Source organism: Crinia signifera, chromosome 8 (assembly GCF_055691185.1).
Source record: "Crinia signifera chromosome 8, ASM5569118v1, whole genome shotgun sequence".
NCBI lineage: Eukaryota > Metazoa > Chordata > Amphibia > Anura > Myobatrachidae > Crinia > Crinia signifera.
This window is the reverse complement of record NC_139224.1, coordinates 158,298,386-158,316,319: the sequence shown is the minus strand read 5'-3', so window position 1 is coordinate 158,316,319 and position 17,934 is coordinate 158,298,386. Positions and strand designations below refer to the sequence as shown.

Genomic DNA, 17,934 nt, shown 5'->3' with positions numbered 1-17,934 from the left:
GGTACTGAGCTGTGTGTGAAGGGCACTGGTGAGTGCTGGTACTGAGCTGTGAGTGAGGGGCACTGGTGAGTGCTGGTACTGAGCTGTGTGTGAGGGACACTGGTGAGTGTGGGTACTGAGCTGTGTGTGAGGGGCACTGGTGAGTGCGGATACTGAACTGTGAGTGAGGGGCACTGGTGAGTGCGGGTACTGAGCTGTGTGTGAGGGGCACTGGTCAGTGCGGGTACTGAGCTGTGTGTGAGTGCGGGTACTGAGCTGTGAGTGAGGGGCACTGGTGAGTGCTGGTACTGAGCTGTGAGTGAGGGGCACTGGTGAGTGCTGGTACTGAGCTGTGTGTGAGGGGCACTGGTGAGTGCGGGTACTGAGCTGTGTGTGAGGGGCACTGGTGAGTGCGGGTACTGAGCTGTGTGTGAGGGGCACTGGTGAGTGCGGGTACTGAGCTGTGTGTGAGGGGCACTGGTGAGTGCGGGTACTGAGCTGTGTGTGAGTGCGGGTACTGAGCTGTGTGTGAGTGCGGGTACTGAGCTGTGAGTGAGGGGCACTGGTCAGTGCGAGTACTGAGCTGTGTGTGAGGGGCACTGGTGAGTGCGGGTACTGAGCTGTGTGTGAGTGCGGGTACTGAGCTGTGAGTGAGGGGCACTGGTGAGTGCGAGTACTGAGCTGTGTGTGAGAGGCACTGGTGTGTGCGGGTACTGAGCTGTGTGTGAGGGGCACTGGTGAGTGCGGGTACTGTGGTGTGTGAGGGGCACTGGTGAGTGTGGGTACTGAGCTGTGTGTGAGGGGCACTGGTGAGTGCGGGTACTGAGCTGTGTGTGAGGGGCACTGGTGAGTGTGGGTACTGAGCTGTGTGTGAGGGGCACTGGTGAGTGCGGGTACTGAGCTGTGTGTGAGAGGCACTGGTGTGTGCGGGTACTGAGCTGTGAGTGAGGGGCAGTAGTGAGTGCATGTACTGAGCTGTGAGTGAGGGGCACTGGTGAGGGCGGTGCTGAGCTGTGAGTGAGGGGCACTGGTGAGGCAGGTGCTGAGCTGTGAGTGGGGGGCACTGGTGAGTGCTGGTACTGAGCTGTGTGAGTGGAGTGGTGAGTGCCGGTAATGAGCTGTAATTGCAATGTTATAAATGTAATACTTTTTGGGTACACAGAAAATAAATAGCTACTTTACAGAACATTTACACATACTGTACTTAGATTTCTTATGTACCCTGATCCCATGTGCTGCCTATTTCTGTGCTTTCAGCTCCGTGTACCCCTGTGCCCCTGTGCGGTCTGTCTCGGTGCACTCCCTGTGCTGTCTGTCCCAATGTGCCCCTGTACGGTCTGTCTCGCTGCACTCCCTGTGCTGTCTGTCCCAATGTGCCCCTGTACGGTCTGTCTCGGTGCACTCCCTGTGCTGTCTGCCTCGCTGCACTCCCTGTGCTGCCTGTCCCAATGTGTCCCTGTGCTGTCTGCCTCACTGCGCTGCATGGCCTAATGTGCCCCTGTGCTGTCTGTCTCTTTGAACTCCCTGTACTCCCTGTGCTGCCTGTCCCAATGTGCCCCTGTGCTGTCTGTCTCAATGTACGACCAGTGCTACCTGTCCCAATGTGTCTTACAGGTGTTGGCCCACCCTGCCCCTTCTCAGGTGTGATGGCAGATCTGGGCAGCCTCCGTTGTCACAACTGTAATATGCTGTTTCGCTCCTACCCGCTCCTGGAAAAACACAAGGAAAAGTTCTGCATCGGGAGCCAAATAGGGGATCCCACAGTTCTTGGCTCCCGCTATGTGGCCCCAGGGGCCCGTCTACACTTGCCTGACAGAGACATTCCACGAATGGTGGAAACCCCGGATTTCAAGGTAATTGTGTGCAAACCTTTTCTGCTAAATGTGGGACTTGTAGCTGTTAATCTAGGAGATAAGAATCTATTGGGAACATCACCACTTTTCATTTTCTGAATCTTTACCCCATTGACTTATGTTGTCATTTTGGTGTTGGCGTGATGAATGCCAATAATGTGACTGAATGCCCTCATTAATATGATTACACTTTGGAAAGATCTACAAATATAATAGGAAACAGGCAGAATCGTCAGTTCTGCGGGTCGGCATAAGTGGTGTGAAGACGATAAGAGGCATCAAATTACCACTGATACACATTGAGGAACACATAAATCATACCATAGGGACTACTGGTTACCGTGGCATCATGTGACCGCAGATAGTTCATCCTACCCACAAAAGTACCAGGCAAGGCAGCCACCTTGGGCACAGTCTATAGTGGGTTGTTTTATTTACAACTGTTGGAGTCGGACAGAAAATTTCAGTCCTGGAGGGATAGTGGGGTGGGGTTAGGGCTGCTTTGGTGGTTCGAGGCCAGGGCCGTCTTAACAGGCCCTGGGCAAAGCAATGCATTTGGGTCCCCTCCACACCCATTCACAGAGGGAGAAAAAAAATCAACACGCCCCTCCTGTGGCCCCATGCCATCTCTTGATTTGCTTCCATACAGTGAATGGCTGTGAGCCCTCTGATTGGTAGATAGCTCCACCAATTAGAATTCTGACAGCCATTCACTGTCTGGCTGCAGGTTGGGAAGCAGGAAGCGAATGCTGCCTGGCCGCTGTGTTTGTCTGTGAGTCACAATCAGAGATATCAGGCAGCATTCTTCACTGCCACCTAAGAAGCTCAGGAGACAGATGTCCACAGCCCAATCTGCCCCAGTTCGAAGGCTCCTAGAATTGGGGGGTCCTTGGGCAGCTGCCCATTGAGACCCTACGTTAAGCTGGCCCTGCTCGAGGCATCCAGACTGGCCCAGAAATAAAGGGGGCAGTGACATGATAGGGAGGGGGCGAGTGACCAATAAAGTCCCTAGGGACGGCCTGACCGCCAAATCCTCCCCTGGCATATATAACAAATGCAAAAGGACAGCTATGAGACTGTACGGAAATACTCCTCATATTGGGGAGTGACCCCCAACTCTTACTTTTTTTTATTCTTGTGGTGTTGGCGTGACTATGGCGATGCAAGCCACACCCCCGCTGCACAGTGACACAAATACGGTTTCTTGTGCCGAAGACTGTATAAGTGGAAATACACTGAAATCTATATCTCCCCTCACACTGTTGTTACACTGAATATACTGCGCAGTCTGACGTTGCTGTTGGCGTTCTGCAGGCACGGGACAGCATTGCACGTCTGATGGCGAGAGAGAACCTGCTGAACGAGAGGGAGCAGCGGCTGATGGGCGGATACAGTGGGAATATGGGGAGTGTCTCAGACAGTCATGCACTAAGGAACCTGACCGATGAGGTAGGTAAATGTGGGCAATAAATCCTGTACTGAACACTAGGGGGCATCAGTTAACATTTAAGGCCCCCATACACTATGCGATTTGGGACGATTTCACACAATTCCAGCGTGATCATGCCGTGAAATCTCCCCAGATCGCATGTGTAGGACATCCGATGCGCGGTCCCGGGGACATCGGACCGGAGTCGGAGGGCGGACAGGCCGCACATAAGATAAGTCGCATGTGCAGTCTGCGATGTATCGCATTCGATACTAGGTGTGTGCCAGCTGTGCTGCACTGCTGGCACACACCTATCTGCAGAGTGGGTAAGCGCTCTCCCTGCCCTGCATCCCCGGTAGGCGGCGGGTAGGAGAATAAAAAAAAAAAAGAATGGGTGGCTGCTGATTGGTTGAGAGAGCTTCCCATCCAATGAGCGGCTACCCATTCTTTCGAATGTTTTTTTTTTTCTTTCATTCTCCTTTTGCCTGTCGACCTTGTCATTGTCGACCTAATGCGTCTGCATTCTCACAGGTGTTGGTATTCCGGCGCTGGTCTTCTGACCGCCGCCATCTCGTCCTTGGCGTACTAACTAGAGATCCAGTGACCAGAATCTGTTTTTTATCATTTCATAGTTCCATAAGCTGAGGAAATCCCTGGAGGTGTCCGTGCCGACTCTACGATCCTTCCAGCTACAGGTAATACCGACAGGACACAGGCGCATTATGGGCCTGATTCAGACCTGTTGACTAGGCAGCATATATTCGCTGCCCCACCGAACGCATGCGGCCGCAAGGAGGAGAAATCTTTCCAGCGGCGTAACTATAGCACCTATCTCGCTGGTCCCGGCGGCTCCGTTCTTCTGCTGAGGACCACCACAAAATGGCCGCCCCCATATAACACACAGTTCTCTGAAACTGTCTGCTGTATGGGGGCGGCCATTTTGTGGTGGTCCTCAGCAGAAGAAGAACGGAGCCGCCGGGACCAGCGTGATAGGTAAGGCTGCAGGGGATTGGGGGGGGGGGGGGGTTTTGCATGGCTGACGGGGTGGCGGGAGATTGGGGGTGCTTGGCGGGGCGGCGGGGGGGGCGCCCAAAACTTAGTTACGCCACTGAATCTTTCGATGGTCTCTCACCATCGAATGATTTCTCTAGTTTTCACTCTAAAAAAATGTAAGTCCATACTTACTTTTCAGATGTCCGCTATCTGGCGAATTGGGGGCGGGTGCTGATGTCATGTGACGTAAATTGCCCGCTCCAAGCAGGGATCGACACTCCTGCATTCGCAGGGGTAGGCCCAGCATTTTCTCTGGGCGCACCCACAAAACGCTGGGGGTCCCTTGTGTCTGCCTCCTGTTCGCCCACTATTGAGTGAACACCCCGGCAAAATTGGAACCTACATTGATATAAGATCGGAACCTACAGTACATTGATAATACATAGGATATACATATACGTTGCTGTTATTACAGTGCTGGATATTACAGTGCATGACTTGTATCCCTGTGTAGGGTGAACCCGGCCTTTCCTGGCAGTGGGATAGAGAGTATCGGGAACGCATGCAAGATGCTGCAGAAGCCCATGAACGGCACCTGGCAGATATCCAGGCACGGAACCAGGCCTTGGAAATACAGCGAGAAGGTGAGTTCTGACCTTAAGGTGACCATACACACGCAGATTTATCTTCAGATCTGTCTGGTTGGAACAAAAACATGGTTATGGATGAGAGCAAATGACAGTTGACCATTTGCTTGGAAATGCTGGAAAACTGCCAAACTGTCACTCATCCATAACCATGTTTTTATTCCAACCAGCCAGATCTGAAGATAAATCTTACTAGAGTATGGGCACCTTAACAGTTACATCCAAACAGCCTCATTGCTGCATTAACGGTCTCTGGACTCGCTCCATTATCTTAGGATATACAACTGTAAATTCTTGCACATGATATAAAAAAACTGTCCTATGTCTTAGGGCCTTATTCCATAAACTGCATCAGAGCATGAAAAATATTTACAGGAAACGTGTGTTTTATGTTTCTGCTGCAGAAATCCGCCAGCGCCTGTCAGACGTCACCAGCATTGGCAACTCCACCAATAACATTGAACAGATGCTTCTAGAGCTGAAGGCCCAGGAAGAGAAGAATCAGCTGGCTCTGGATGCACTAAGGGACCAGGTCGGCCTCATGCAGTCTGAGAACAGGTACCATTGTGGGCATGATACCACCTTTATGGTGTGACAATGAATGGGGACAGTGTCAATATTTGTGTTTCCTAACTGTGATGTTTGATATCCAAAGACCCCATTGTGGGATAACATTGACCCATCACCCATGCACTGTTGGTGCTGCCAATTTGTTGTCTGCACCAACATAATTCGAATACAGCCAAACAATGCACCAAGGACTAGTGACATCACTGAGGCAGGATTCTGTTGGTCCAGCCCACAAAATGTCTGTGTGTAATATTATTGGGCTGCGATGATGTCACTAATTGTAATGCTATAATATGGAGTGGATAGAGATTTCTCTTGTATTGACGGTGAAGTGATAACTGTTTTATCCCCTTTAGGACCAAAATAGAGAAAATAGAAAAGGAGCCTCCATCCAGCACCATGAAGGAGAAAGCTCCTCTGACCTTCATTCCATTCCCCCTCCATGGGAGCCGACTCTCATCTGAGATCAGGTAGAGGTGCTTCAGTAAACCTGGTGCACATTTCTCATGCTCATAATATATTTTATAAAGATCGTATTTATACTTTTCTCTGCCCGGTAGACACAGGTCCTCCTTTCTCTGCGCGGTAGACACAGGTCCTCCTTTCCCTGCCCGGTAGACACAGGTCCTCCTTTCCCTGCCCGGTAGACACAGGTCCTCCTTTCCCTGCCCGATAGACACAGGTCCTCCTTTCCCTGGGCGGTAAACACAGGTCCTCCTTTCCCTGCCCGGTAGACACAGGTCCTCCTTTCCCTGCCCGGTAGACACCGGTCCTCCTTTCCCTGCCCGGTAGACACCGGTCCTCATTTCCCTGCCCGGTAGACACCGGTCCTCCTTTCCCTGCCCGGTAGACACCGGTCCTCCTTTCCCTGCCCGGTAGACACCGGTCCTCCTTTCCCTGCCCGGTAGACACAGGTCCTCCTTTCCCTGCCCGGTAGACACAGGTCCTCCTTTCTCTGCCCGGTAGACACAGGTCCTCCTTTCTCTGCCCGGTAGACACAGGTCCTCCTTTCTCTGCCCGGTAGACACAGGTCCTCCTTTTTCTTCAAATGACCTGCATATATCCAAGGTGTTTCTTCTAAATCCAGCATCTCTCAGATTGTAGTGGAGGAGGTATATTAGGGGTTGGTATATTGGTGGGGGTCTCTGCTGTATAATGGAAAAGGTGGAGGAGGTGGTATATTTTGTCTACATATATAATGTGTTGGCATGTCAACACCGATGACATCTCAACATGATTATAATGCTGACAAAAAATTCCTAGTGATCTAGCAGTGACTTACCTGGTTCGGTGTGTCGGTGAACGCGATTGTTCTGGCTGTCATCATTGTGCAGGTGGGGACTTGTTCAATGTCAACATTTCAACAGTGCCAACATCTCAACTGTAGCCATAATCACTATTCATCTATTATGTCATTCCAATGGGAACATTTCTCACCGATCCCAGGCTGCACTTTCCTTTGTATCCTTATCACACTGACATCAGTCACTCATCAGGGAAGAGCCATTTTCATGTTTCAGTAACATTCCTTGTGGTTGCCCTTTCTGTACCCAGTGCTCTGCAGCTGGCATACATCCAAAGTGGGGGGAGTGACCCAGCTGTCCTGGCACAGATGAGGGACCTGCAAGCCGAGGTTTTAGCGTTTGAAGAAATGTCCCACAAACAGGATCGAAGGGAGAAGAAAAAGAAGCGTAAGTATAAAGGTGTCATATGTCTATACAATATCTAATCATAATATAATCTCACATTGTCTTATTGATGCAGTGCCGCTGCCAATCTGTGTAACCGGTTGTTTTGCGGGGTCACCTGGCCAGTGTGGGGTCCTGAGGACCGAGTTTGAGAACCTGTGATCTAGTATAATTGTTTACTTTATACATTGTGTTCTTGAATTTGGAAAAACTAGATGCAGCAGCGCCACCTAGAGGTTGGAAATATTTGCACCTACCTTTAGCAAAAGAAAATGATTTTGCGCAGATCTGCTATGTTTTTTGTTTTGTTTGTTTTGTTAAACACAAAACTTGTATAAAACTTGTATACACCGGATACTTCTGAAGGCGTCTGTGGGACACGTCAGATATACCCCAACTGTTATTGGATTTCAGCTACCTCCCTGTGAACTGTTCTTAGTAGCGCTCAGTAACTTTGTGGTGTTTACAGGACATGACGGCGCACCGCGGGTGCTGGATGCAGAGCTGATGGCGGTGGAGAGGGAGAATCAGCGCCTAGAAGAGGAAATCTTTAACCTGAAGCTGCAGCGGACTAGGAAAAAGCCAGATCACGGTAAATGCGGTGTATTGATGTTCCTCCCGATATTTGTTAGAACCACACAATGGGACTGATTCAGAGATGTAAGCAAATGCATTCACAACTGCGCATTTGTACACAGCAGTCTGAAACATGCCCCAAATGATCGCAGCACGCCTGGGTTTTGCCGCAATCTCTGAATCAGGCCCAATTTCTTAGGTTCAGGCCCGTTCATCTCTGTATATAACCACTTATGCCGTTGTACAGACTGCAGAAATCTCAGACTGCCTCTTGCATTTAAACAAACTAGAAATTATGTCATTTATTCTGTGGCCATGTGTCCTACTTGTCTTGAAATGGAAAGAGGTTGGGGGGGGAGAGGGGTTAGATAGCTGTAAACTATTGTTCATTCTAGCACCCTGCACCTTTCAAAACCAGTGCAGTTCCACAGCCCTGCCTGGGGTGTTGCTGTCTGCTGTGGTGCCTTTATCACATTGTGGCCTGTATCTCAATACAGAGCAGACTGTACTAGAAGCACAAAAGCAGACAGCGACACCCCTGGCAAGAAAAGGAACTGCACTTATAGAAAGGTGCAGGGTGCTAGAATGGACACTAGTAAAATGAGGTGCACTGATATTGTTAACAAATAATACTACTAAACAACTAAAACCAAATGCTACATGTATTTGTGTCATTCTCAAGCGCTCATGTTACAGTATGTACATGTACAGCCATACTCACGTGTTAGTTGCAGAATCACTGTGCTCATCTTTAGCGGTGCCGAGAGGGGGGAGCAGGTACAAATTACCTGGGCCATGTCCTGTTGAATGGGTCTGGCAGGCCCCCAGATCCATACCCCCCCCCCCCCCCCCCCGCCACCTTCTCCTCTTACCTATTTGCCAACCGGTAGCCACAGCCTCCCTCCCAGTAGTGTGCTGGGAAGCTGCTGCCACTGAATGCAGCAGCCTCCTCTTCACTGATCATGCTCCACTCTCCTGGATTTGCCAGTGGCCAAGAAGCTTACCACTTTACCCCTGTTCAGCTTGGCACCACTCAGCGGTGGGGCATGGACAAATCTCAGCTGATTAGGTCATACCCCCGACTGTACAGGGGCCCACGCAATCTCTCTATGACCCTGCTAATGGGGTTATCGATCCCCCCTGCTCTTTCTAACCGGCAACTTCAATATAAAGGGGACCCAATAACGTTGATGGCCCTTAGTATGTGCGGAGGATGCAAAGTAAATCTGTCCCTATCTTATTGCAGGCCTGCGTCCTCTGCCTGATTATTAACGGACAGCGGGCAGGAGCCCTAACCAGACGCCTCTTCCCCCCAGTATTGGAGAACAATGCCCTGCTGTCCGTGGGACTCTTATTCCTGCACCAGTCTTTATTTCAAGAACAAATTTACTTCCCAGCTAAAAACAGATGCGGGAACGTTTATATGGAACGTTGCTTTCCTCGTGTTCTCCCATTACCCACTCCACAGTGCCAAACACCTTATTATTTACAGGGTGGGTGCTAGTACTTGTTTTAGTACTACGGAAGCCAATGTAGGAGTGTATTCGTAAAGATCTCGAACGCCAAAAGAAGGACCATACTTAACCCTTTCAGTGCCAAGGGGATTTGTCACAATAGGTGCGAAAATTGCCAAGAAGGACGTTTTTTTATTTATTAACCCTTCCAGTGTCGAAGTTGCTGTGAGAGAGCCTCAAAATATCCGTTAAAATCACCAGGATTAAGGAAACAGGATGAGGATTTGTGTAGAGTGAGGAATGGAAATGCTAAAATACTATGTGATCCAGGTGAAAGTCATATTGTGGCCCCTTCTAACAATTGAAGTAGAAGTTCCTGTACTACGACAGAGTGTAAAGTCATTATATAGCTAAAGGCAGGTTATGTGCCACTGTTAAGGCCCATACAACATTTTTATTGGTAAGCTGCTCAATCAGAGGTCTGTCATTCAGGTGCCAACAGGGAGGGGTAAATCTGGTTAGGAAAGAAAAACAGTTTGTATCCCTATTGCACACTGAATGAGAAATATACATATAATAATCAGACAATACAGAGATCTTGGTTGCATATATCTGCAGATATAGGGTTAAGCCCCCAGGCCGTACGTCAAGGCGTCTCTGTCACTGGGGGTCCCTAACACTGGGTATGGGTCTGGGGTGTGGGCCCCCAACATGCCGACACAGGCTGACTACTCCAGGGCAGCACACAAATGAAAATTAGTAAGTGTTAAATAAGAAGCACATAAGTGCTATGTAGGGAGGTGAAGGTGTGATTAAAATAATACATACAATAGGGAAAAAACATAAATGTTAATAAAGTGTTAGGGTGTGCTACCCTGGAGCAGACCAGTCATACCAACAAAGGGGGAATCACACTCCCAAACCCATCCCATGCACAATAACAAATTTATGGGCCTAATAGCCCAGTGTAAGGCCACATGATAATGGCCTTACAACATCTGAGAGCCAGCTTACCTGGAGATACCCCTGGCTTCTCCAATGGCACTCAGGTGTCAGCAATCCCTCCTATTGCTGACCCATCTATGCCTCTCAACTGCACAACATTTTTATTGGTAAGCTGCTCAATCAGAGGTCTGTCATTCAGGTGCCAACAGGGAGGGGTAAATCTGGTTAGGAAAGAAAAACAGTTTGTATCCCTATTGCACACTGAATGAGAAATATACATATAATAATCAGACAATACAGAGATCTTGGTTGCATATATCTGCAGATATAGGGTTAAGCCCCCAGGCCGTACGTCAAGGCGTCTCTGTCACTGGGGGTCCCTAACACTGGGTATGGGTCTGGGGTGTGGGCCCCCAACATGCCGACACAGGCTGACTACTCCAGGGCAGCACACAAATGAAAATTAGTAAGTGTTAAATAAGAAGCACATAAGTGCTATGTAGGGAGGTGAAGGTGTGATTAAAATAATACATACAATAGGGAAAAAACATAAATGTTAATAAAGTGTTAGGGTGTGCTACCCTGGAGCAGACCAGTCATACCAACAAAGGGGGAATCACACTCCCAAACCCATCCCATGCACAATAACAAATTTATGGGCCTAATAGCCCAGTGTAAGGCCACATGATAATGGCCTTACAACATCTGAGAGCCAGCTTACCTGGAGATACCCCTGGCTTCTCCAATGGCACTCAGGTGTCAGCAATCCCTCCTATTGCTGACCCATCTATGCCTCTCAACTGCACAACATTTTTATTGGTAAGCTGCTCAATCAGAGGTCTGTCATTCAGGTGCCAACAGGGAGGGGTAAATCTGGTTAGGAAAGAAAAACAGTTTGTATCCCTATTGCACACTGAATGAGAAATATACATATAATAATCAGACAATACAGAGATCTTGGTTGCATATATCTGCAGATATAGGGTTAAGCCCCCAGGCCGTACGTCAAGGCGTCTCTGTCACTGGGGGTCCCTAACACTGGGTATGGGTCTGGGGTGTGGGCCCCCAACATGCCGACACAGGCTGACTACTCCAGGGCAGCACACAAATGAAAATTAGTAAGTGTTAAATAAGAAGCACATAAGTGCTATGTAGGGAGGTGAAGGTGTGATTAAAATAATACATACAATAGGGAAAAAACATAAATGTTAATAAAGTGTTAGGGTGTGCTACCCTGGAGCAGACCAGTCATACCAACAAAGGGGGAATCACACTCCCAAACCCATACACACTGGGCGACTTTAAGCTGAAAGCTGCTCAAAACACCAAGTTTGAGCGTCTTTTGGCTCAAAGCCACCCAGTGCGCGCGGCCAGGAGATAAGTGGTGGTGCGCGCTCCCGCATCATCACCGGGAAAGCCGCTCATCTGCTTGTCTTACCAGCAGATGAGCGGCTTTGAGGGCGGCTTTGCATAGCGCTACGCTATGTAAAGCCGTCTGCCCCCCCCCCCTTGCTGACCACGCTGGGCAGGGGAAAGATGCTCAGTGTGTATGCACTGAGCTGCCTTCCCCCCCAGCGATGATAGTCATCATCGCTGTCCATACATGCTGGGCATAATTGCCCAGTGTGTATGGACCTTAATTTTCCATTGAAAGTCTTTTCCTGTAGAGGAAATATACAGAAATCAGGTGTGCATAATTCCCCCAGCAAACAACAGGGAATAGTGGCTGTAGGGATATCAGTGTAGAACAGGCATGTCTAAACTGTGGCCCTCCAGCTGTTTTGAAACTACACATCCAGCATGCCTTGCCATAGTTTTAGCATTCCCTAATGGCAAAATTGTGGCAAGGCATGATGGGACTTGTAGTTTCCCAACAGCTGGAGGGCCTTAGTTTGGACGTGCCTGGTGTAGAAGATATTGGGGTATCATAACATGACACTTTGTAGAGCATATTGTGCTGTCACAAGACATTGGGCCTTATTCTATTTCACTCTTTCTGACAAAATCCTTCTTAGATGGACAAAACCATGTGCACTGAAGGTGGGGCAGGTGTAACTTGTGCAGAGAGAGTTAGATTTGGGTGGGGTTTTACTTCAAAGTGACATCTATATTGCAGTGTAAAAATAAAGCAGCCAGTATTTTCCCTGCACAGAAACAAAAGAACTCACCCAAAATCGAATTCTCTCTGCACATTTTACATCTGCCCCCCCTGCAGTGCACATGGTTTTGTCCATCTGAGAAGGATTTTGTCAGAAAGAGTGAACTAGAATTAGGCCCATTGCTGCAGATATTATGGTGTCATCACACTTTGTAGATTATATTGTGGTGTTGTAACACATTGTAAAGGTTATTGGCGTGCCATAAACTATTGGAGAATATTGAGATGTCATAACATACTGACAAAGAATTTTTGTGATGCAGTCACACATTGTTGAGTATATTGGGGTGACATCACACCTTGACTATACAGGCGTGTCATCATATAGTGTTGTGGAAATTATTGGGGTGTCATCAAACATGGTCGAGGATTCTGGGATGTCATTACACATTGCTGAGGCTATTGGGGTGTTGTCACAAATCAAAGTGTTTGATATGATGTGGTGACTTCCTTGTATCGGGCATCAGGAAATTAGCAAATATCAGGGATACTCTCTTACAGGTGGATGTAGGGGTCTGGGTCTCTTGGGTGGTCCTGCCGCTTGAAAATTAATTGAAATGTTCTTTTGAAATGTAAAATTTTGTGCTTAGTGTGGACAATAATAAAATTAGCATTCAGGCTCTTTAATATCCAAATAAACCTTAATTAAGTTTTTATAATGATATAGTGAGGATGTAAACTCTCCATATTGTCAGTTACATCGGTAAATCTGTTTGTTAATTAACACCAATTTGTAATCATGATCAGATGTACGACACATGTATTGCAATAGATAATCTGTTCCGTGATGTCATGTAATCTCAGTGTATATTCATGTGATGTATATGAAGCACTGACATGTTCTGCAGCCTGTACAACATTGGCCAATATTAATAAATACGGGTGAGAAGCAATACTCTGAGGTGTGCGCACAGTCACGTGATGCATTGTGGGTAAATCCATAACTTGCTCAGGAAACAGCCTGAAATAACAAACCAATCATTGCCGGTTCTAGGTGCCTATATTCGGGCAATCTGTGTTAATTACAGAGCAATTAATGCTACACGAGAGCTATGTAATTAGCACATGAACCACCAGTTCCGCCAACTGCAAAGTTCCTTATAGGGCAGAAGACACAACTTATATTATTTATGTAACTATTGCATATGGAGGTGGGGAGGGTAATTAAAAGGAAACTATTATAATAATTGTAAAGTCAGAAGCATGAATGTGACAGCCGGTTTTTATTTGGTTATTTTATAGAGGGTCGGGTCAAAGGTTAAAATGTTGACATGCACAATGTTGACATGGACAAATAAATGGAAATAGTCGACACATGACAAGGTCAACATGAGTTTTTGTGGACGGTACAATATGAAAAGAGGAAAAGGAAAACATTTCCCCAAAACTTTTTCATATTCCAACCATTGCCATGTTGACATTTTGCTTGTGCATGTTGCATATATGTTGTTGACCTAGACAATTTCGACTAGGGATGCCAATCCCAGGGCATTTTTTCAATCCCGGGACCCTGGGATTGGACTCCCTAATTAAAAAAAAAAAAAAAAAAGTGTGAGACTTCCGGTTCTGGCTCCTATGCTGCTGGCTGCAGACTAGGAGAGCTCCGCTGCCTCCCCCGGCTAACCCACCGCTAAAACCCCGCTTCGGCGGAAACAACAGGGCTGAACGCTTAGCTCAAGCTGGCCGCCACTGCCAGGCACTACATGGAAAGTTGAGTGACAGGATTCCTCCGATGTCATATACCATATAAATGAATAGAAAAAGTGTATAATGGAAGGTCAGGCGGGATAAAAGGAGCTTGTGTGCATTATGTGGAACACCTTGAAAAAGTCCTCTACTGAGGAAGAAACGCGTTATTGAAATGCACATAAGTACCTTGGAAGGAGGACAAGCCGGAGGAGGATCGCCATACAGAGTGCCCAGCAGCATCCCTATTGGTGATAGAGACCTATGCCCTTTTGAAACTGCTTGACTGCCAGTTCCTAAAACATCCGGTAATTTACCAACCTCCCATAATTCAAGGATTGCATTGCTTTTCATGTACTATATATTTTATGTACATATATTTTATTGAAGTTTTACTGAAGTGTTACTGTTAATAAATGTGTGATGTTTTAAAACGTACTTCACCATTATACACCTTTTCTATTCATTTATATGGTATATGACATCGGAGGAATCCTGTCACTCATCTTTCCAAGGGCTGGATAAGTTTAATTCATTTTGTTGTTGGTGTATGGTGAAGGTTTTATTGAGGAACCTGTAGGAATATCAACTGTCTAGCAGCTGGATGCGCAGTCTATTTGTCCACTCATCTGCGTTTGTGACCACATGGAAAGATTCCTGAACTCCTCCATGCCCCCAAAGACGCAGCGCTCGAGGCCTGAACGCAGGGCTGAAAAATCAAACATGGCGGCCGCAATGCCGGACACGCTGCACAACGCTGGAGACACAGCTCACTCTGGGGCGGGCACTCAGACTCAGAGCAAGGTAACCCTACCTCACGCCGCTCCAGATCCCCACACGCTAGACCTGACTCAGGGGGCACCCCAGTGACTTATGAGGACATAGTAAAAGCCATACAATTCACCATGAAGCCCATGATGGATGTGCAGGCTGCTAAGTTTGACAAGGCAGTCCTAGATATAAAATCACAACTGCAGAAGGTGACCAAGCACCTCTCCATCACAGAAAATAGGGTGGGAGAGATATTCCATGATGTCGCTGAACTTAAAAAAGACACAGCAACCCTGTCTAAAGAACACCTGCAGGTCATTAACAAACTTGATGATCTAGAAAACCGTTCCAGAAGGAACAACCTCAGAGTGACAGGGCTGGCAGAGTCCATAAGAGGAGATGAACTATCCAAATTTCTACAGGTCATTCTCCCTGAGTTGTTGGAAATCGGAGACTCATGTGGGGATATAGTAGTGGAGAGGGCACACCGCATCGGCCTCATACAGAAAGGAGCTGGAGGAAGACCCAGGGTGGTCATATTCAAAGCCCTAAATTTACAGCATAAAGAGGCCATTTGGCATGCTTCTAGAAAAAAGCCAGACTTAAACTGGGACGGCGTCAGGATCAGAATATTCCAAGATTATTCGGTGGAGGTTACCAGGGCAAGAAAGGCGTTTTCGCCGATATGCACAAAGAATTCTCCACTGCAGCCGACGCAGAACAATATCTAAAAGGAGAAGCAAGTGGAGGTGCAGCATACATTCCTAATGCCGAATAGTAAGCATTCCCAGATTCCGATGATTGAGGATCAGATGATGGTCTTTTAATAGTCTGGAACAGTCAAAAATGAGTATCTGGACAGCCAATTACTGACCCTGTGGCAATGTGGGAACTGTCGTTGATTGGATAAGATTCTATAAGTTTTTCCCAGCTATTGACAATTGACTTTTAGGATCCTTGGGAGTGGCCGGGATGCATATATACAGTCTTTACAAGTCTGTTTTACCAGTTGACGGTCGCTGTCAGCGGACAGCCTAGGACTATAAAAGGCACCTTGACGGAAGTTTGGGCCTGAGTTCTCACCCCCTGGTACAGTTATTGTTTTAACATAAAAGCCGGGGCAAGCAAGGAGCGCGCCCAGGTGGTAAACAGTTTTCTATATATGAGATATTTACACTACGGAAGTTCTCATTTGAAAGGTAGACCAATTGGGGAACGTTTCCCCCAGGTCATGCTAATATTGTGCATGTTTGTTTGCTTATGTAAGTGTACGTATGTTTTAGTGATAAGTATTTCCCTCATGTGTCGTGTGTCCGTCCCCCCCCCCCCCCCCCCCCCCCGATGTGTCTTGTCCAGGGTTGCCGACCCTCCCGAAATTTCCGGGAGTCTCCCGAAAATCGGGGCTCCCTCCCGGCCCCCCGGAAGGGTGGGCAACCCTCCCGGATTCAGGGGGGACCCCCGCTGTCCCCCGGATCACGGCATTAAAATGCCGCAATCCTCGGGTCTCAGACGAGGGGGCGGAGCTAAAATGACACAATCGCGTCATTTTAGCCCCGCCCCCTCCAGGGAGATCACTGAATTAGCTGGTTTAACAGCATGGGGGCGGGGCTTAGTGATGTCACGCTTAAGCCCCGCCCCCTGAGCGGCTACTGAATCGCTCCTCTCCGGGCTTCTCCCGGAGAGGAGAATAAGAATGTCGGCAACCCTGGTCTTGTCATGTCTCCCCCAGGTCTCACAGAGCAGGATTTTTTACTTGAAAATGTTCTTAGTGGTGTAGCTGCTAGATTCAAACTCACTAAACAGGGTTACCCATGAATGATCTAAAGGTGGGCACATGGAATGTTGGAGGGTTCAACTCTCCAATCAAATGGAAGAAAGTTCTTTATGTACCTGAACAAAATGGCACTGGATGTGACCCTCCTCCAGGAAACGCATCTTTTAACTCCTGAGGTTAACAAATTGAATATGATGGGTTGGACTGTAGCTGCACATGCCTCTTACTCCTCCAAGGCGCGGGGGGGTAGCTATACTAGTTAAGCAAAATATACCAATAAGCATCCACTCATCTGAAGTGGACCCAGAAGGGAGATTTGTCATAATTGACACAACAATACGCTCCACTAGAGTGGTGCTGTGTAACATCTATGCTCCCAACGTATACTCACAGGAATTTTTCCAAAAGATCCTAACTAAATTATCTAATTATGCAGACACACCCCTAATTATGGGAGGTGACTTTAACCTGGTAGCGTCCGACACAATGGACGGAAATACCCCCTGTGCCTCGAGGGCTAGGAAGATTAGCCTTGGGATCCCTGAATTAATACAGGAATTACAGGTGGTGGATGTTTGGAGGGCGTGCCACCCACTGGAGAGAGACTACTCATGCCTCTCCGCGGCTCATGGCAAGTTATCCAGACTGGACTACATATTTATGTCTACACATATGTTCCCTAGAATTGTGTCACAAACCGTGGGTCTCAGCCCCGTCTGAGACCACGTCCATTACCTTCCCGGTGGTCAGTGTTGAGAGTAAGGCCTCTGGTCGCTGTCAGTGTCTGGCAGGATGTCCCATGTGTGGCTGGTGCTGACCCGTAGAATTCGAGATAAACAAAATTATTGATTCTCGTCGGAGGTATGGGCGTCTCCAGTATCTTATTGATTGGAGAGGATACGGTCCTGAGGAGAGGAGTTGGGCAGATGCAGAAGATGTGCATGCCCCCCGTTTACTCAAAGTATTCCATGAAGAGAACCCGTCCAAGCCTAAAGGGTGTTCGGTGCCCACCCTAAAAGGGGGGGGTACTGTCACAAACCGTGGGTCTCAGCCCCGTCTGAGACCACGTCCATTACCTTCCCGGTGGTCAGTGTTGAGAGTAAGGCCTCTGGTCGCTGTCAGTGTCTGGCAGGATGTCCCATGTGTGGCTGGTGCTGACCCGTGTAATCGACATGCCGGCACGCTGGACTCCGCGCGTCATGGGCGCCGCCATGACACTTGCGCTCAGCTGACCAGAGGATCCAATCCCGCTGTTCAGCCAGGGTAACCTCTGACCCACACACCTGCATACCTCTCAGGTGTGCTCACTCTTTCCCTGTACTGATTGGTGCTGCTGCAGCTAGCCAATCAGTACTCAGCGAGGGGGATATATTCCGGCCTCTAACTTTCAGTCATCGCCTTGAATTTGTGT

The 17,934-nt window shown here is 48.1% G+C and overlaps 1 protein-coding gene across 1 annotated transcript in view; it reads left to right on the top strand.

The window, feature by feature from the left end:
- Positions 1–17,934, top strand: part of CCDC17 (coiled-coil domain containing 17) — a 65,126-nt gene that overhangs the window by 7,222 nt on the left and 39,970 nt on the right. The window contains exons 2-9 of the mRNA XM_083158243.1: positions 1,594–1,832; positions 3,147–3,281; positions 3,894–3,956; positions 4,769–4,898; positions 5,306–5,459; positions 5,828–5,941; positions 7,026–7,162; positions 7,629–7,751. Of these exons, the coding sequence (XP_083014369.1) occupies positions 1,626–1,832; positions 3,147–3,281; positions 3,894–3,956; positions 4,769–4,898; positions 5,306–5,459; positions 5,828–5,941; positions 7,026–7,162; positions 7,629–7,751 (1,063 nt within the window). The 5' untranslated portion in view covers positions 1,594–1,625. The remainder of the gene's footprint in view (positions 1–1,593; positions 1,833–3,146; positions 3,282–3,893; positions 3,957–4,768; positions 4,899–5,305; positions 5,460–5,827; positions 5,942–7,025; positions 7,163–7,628; positions 7,752–17,934) is intronic.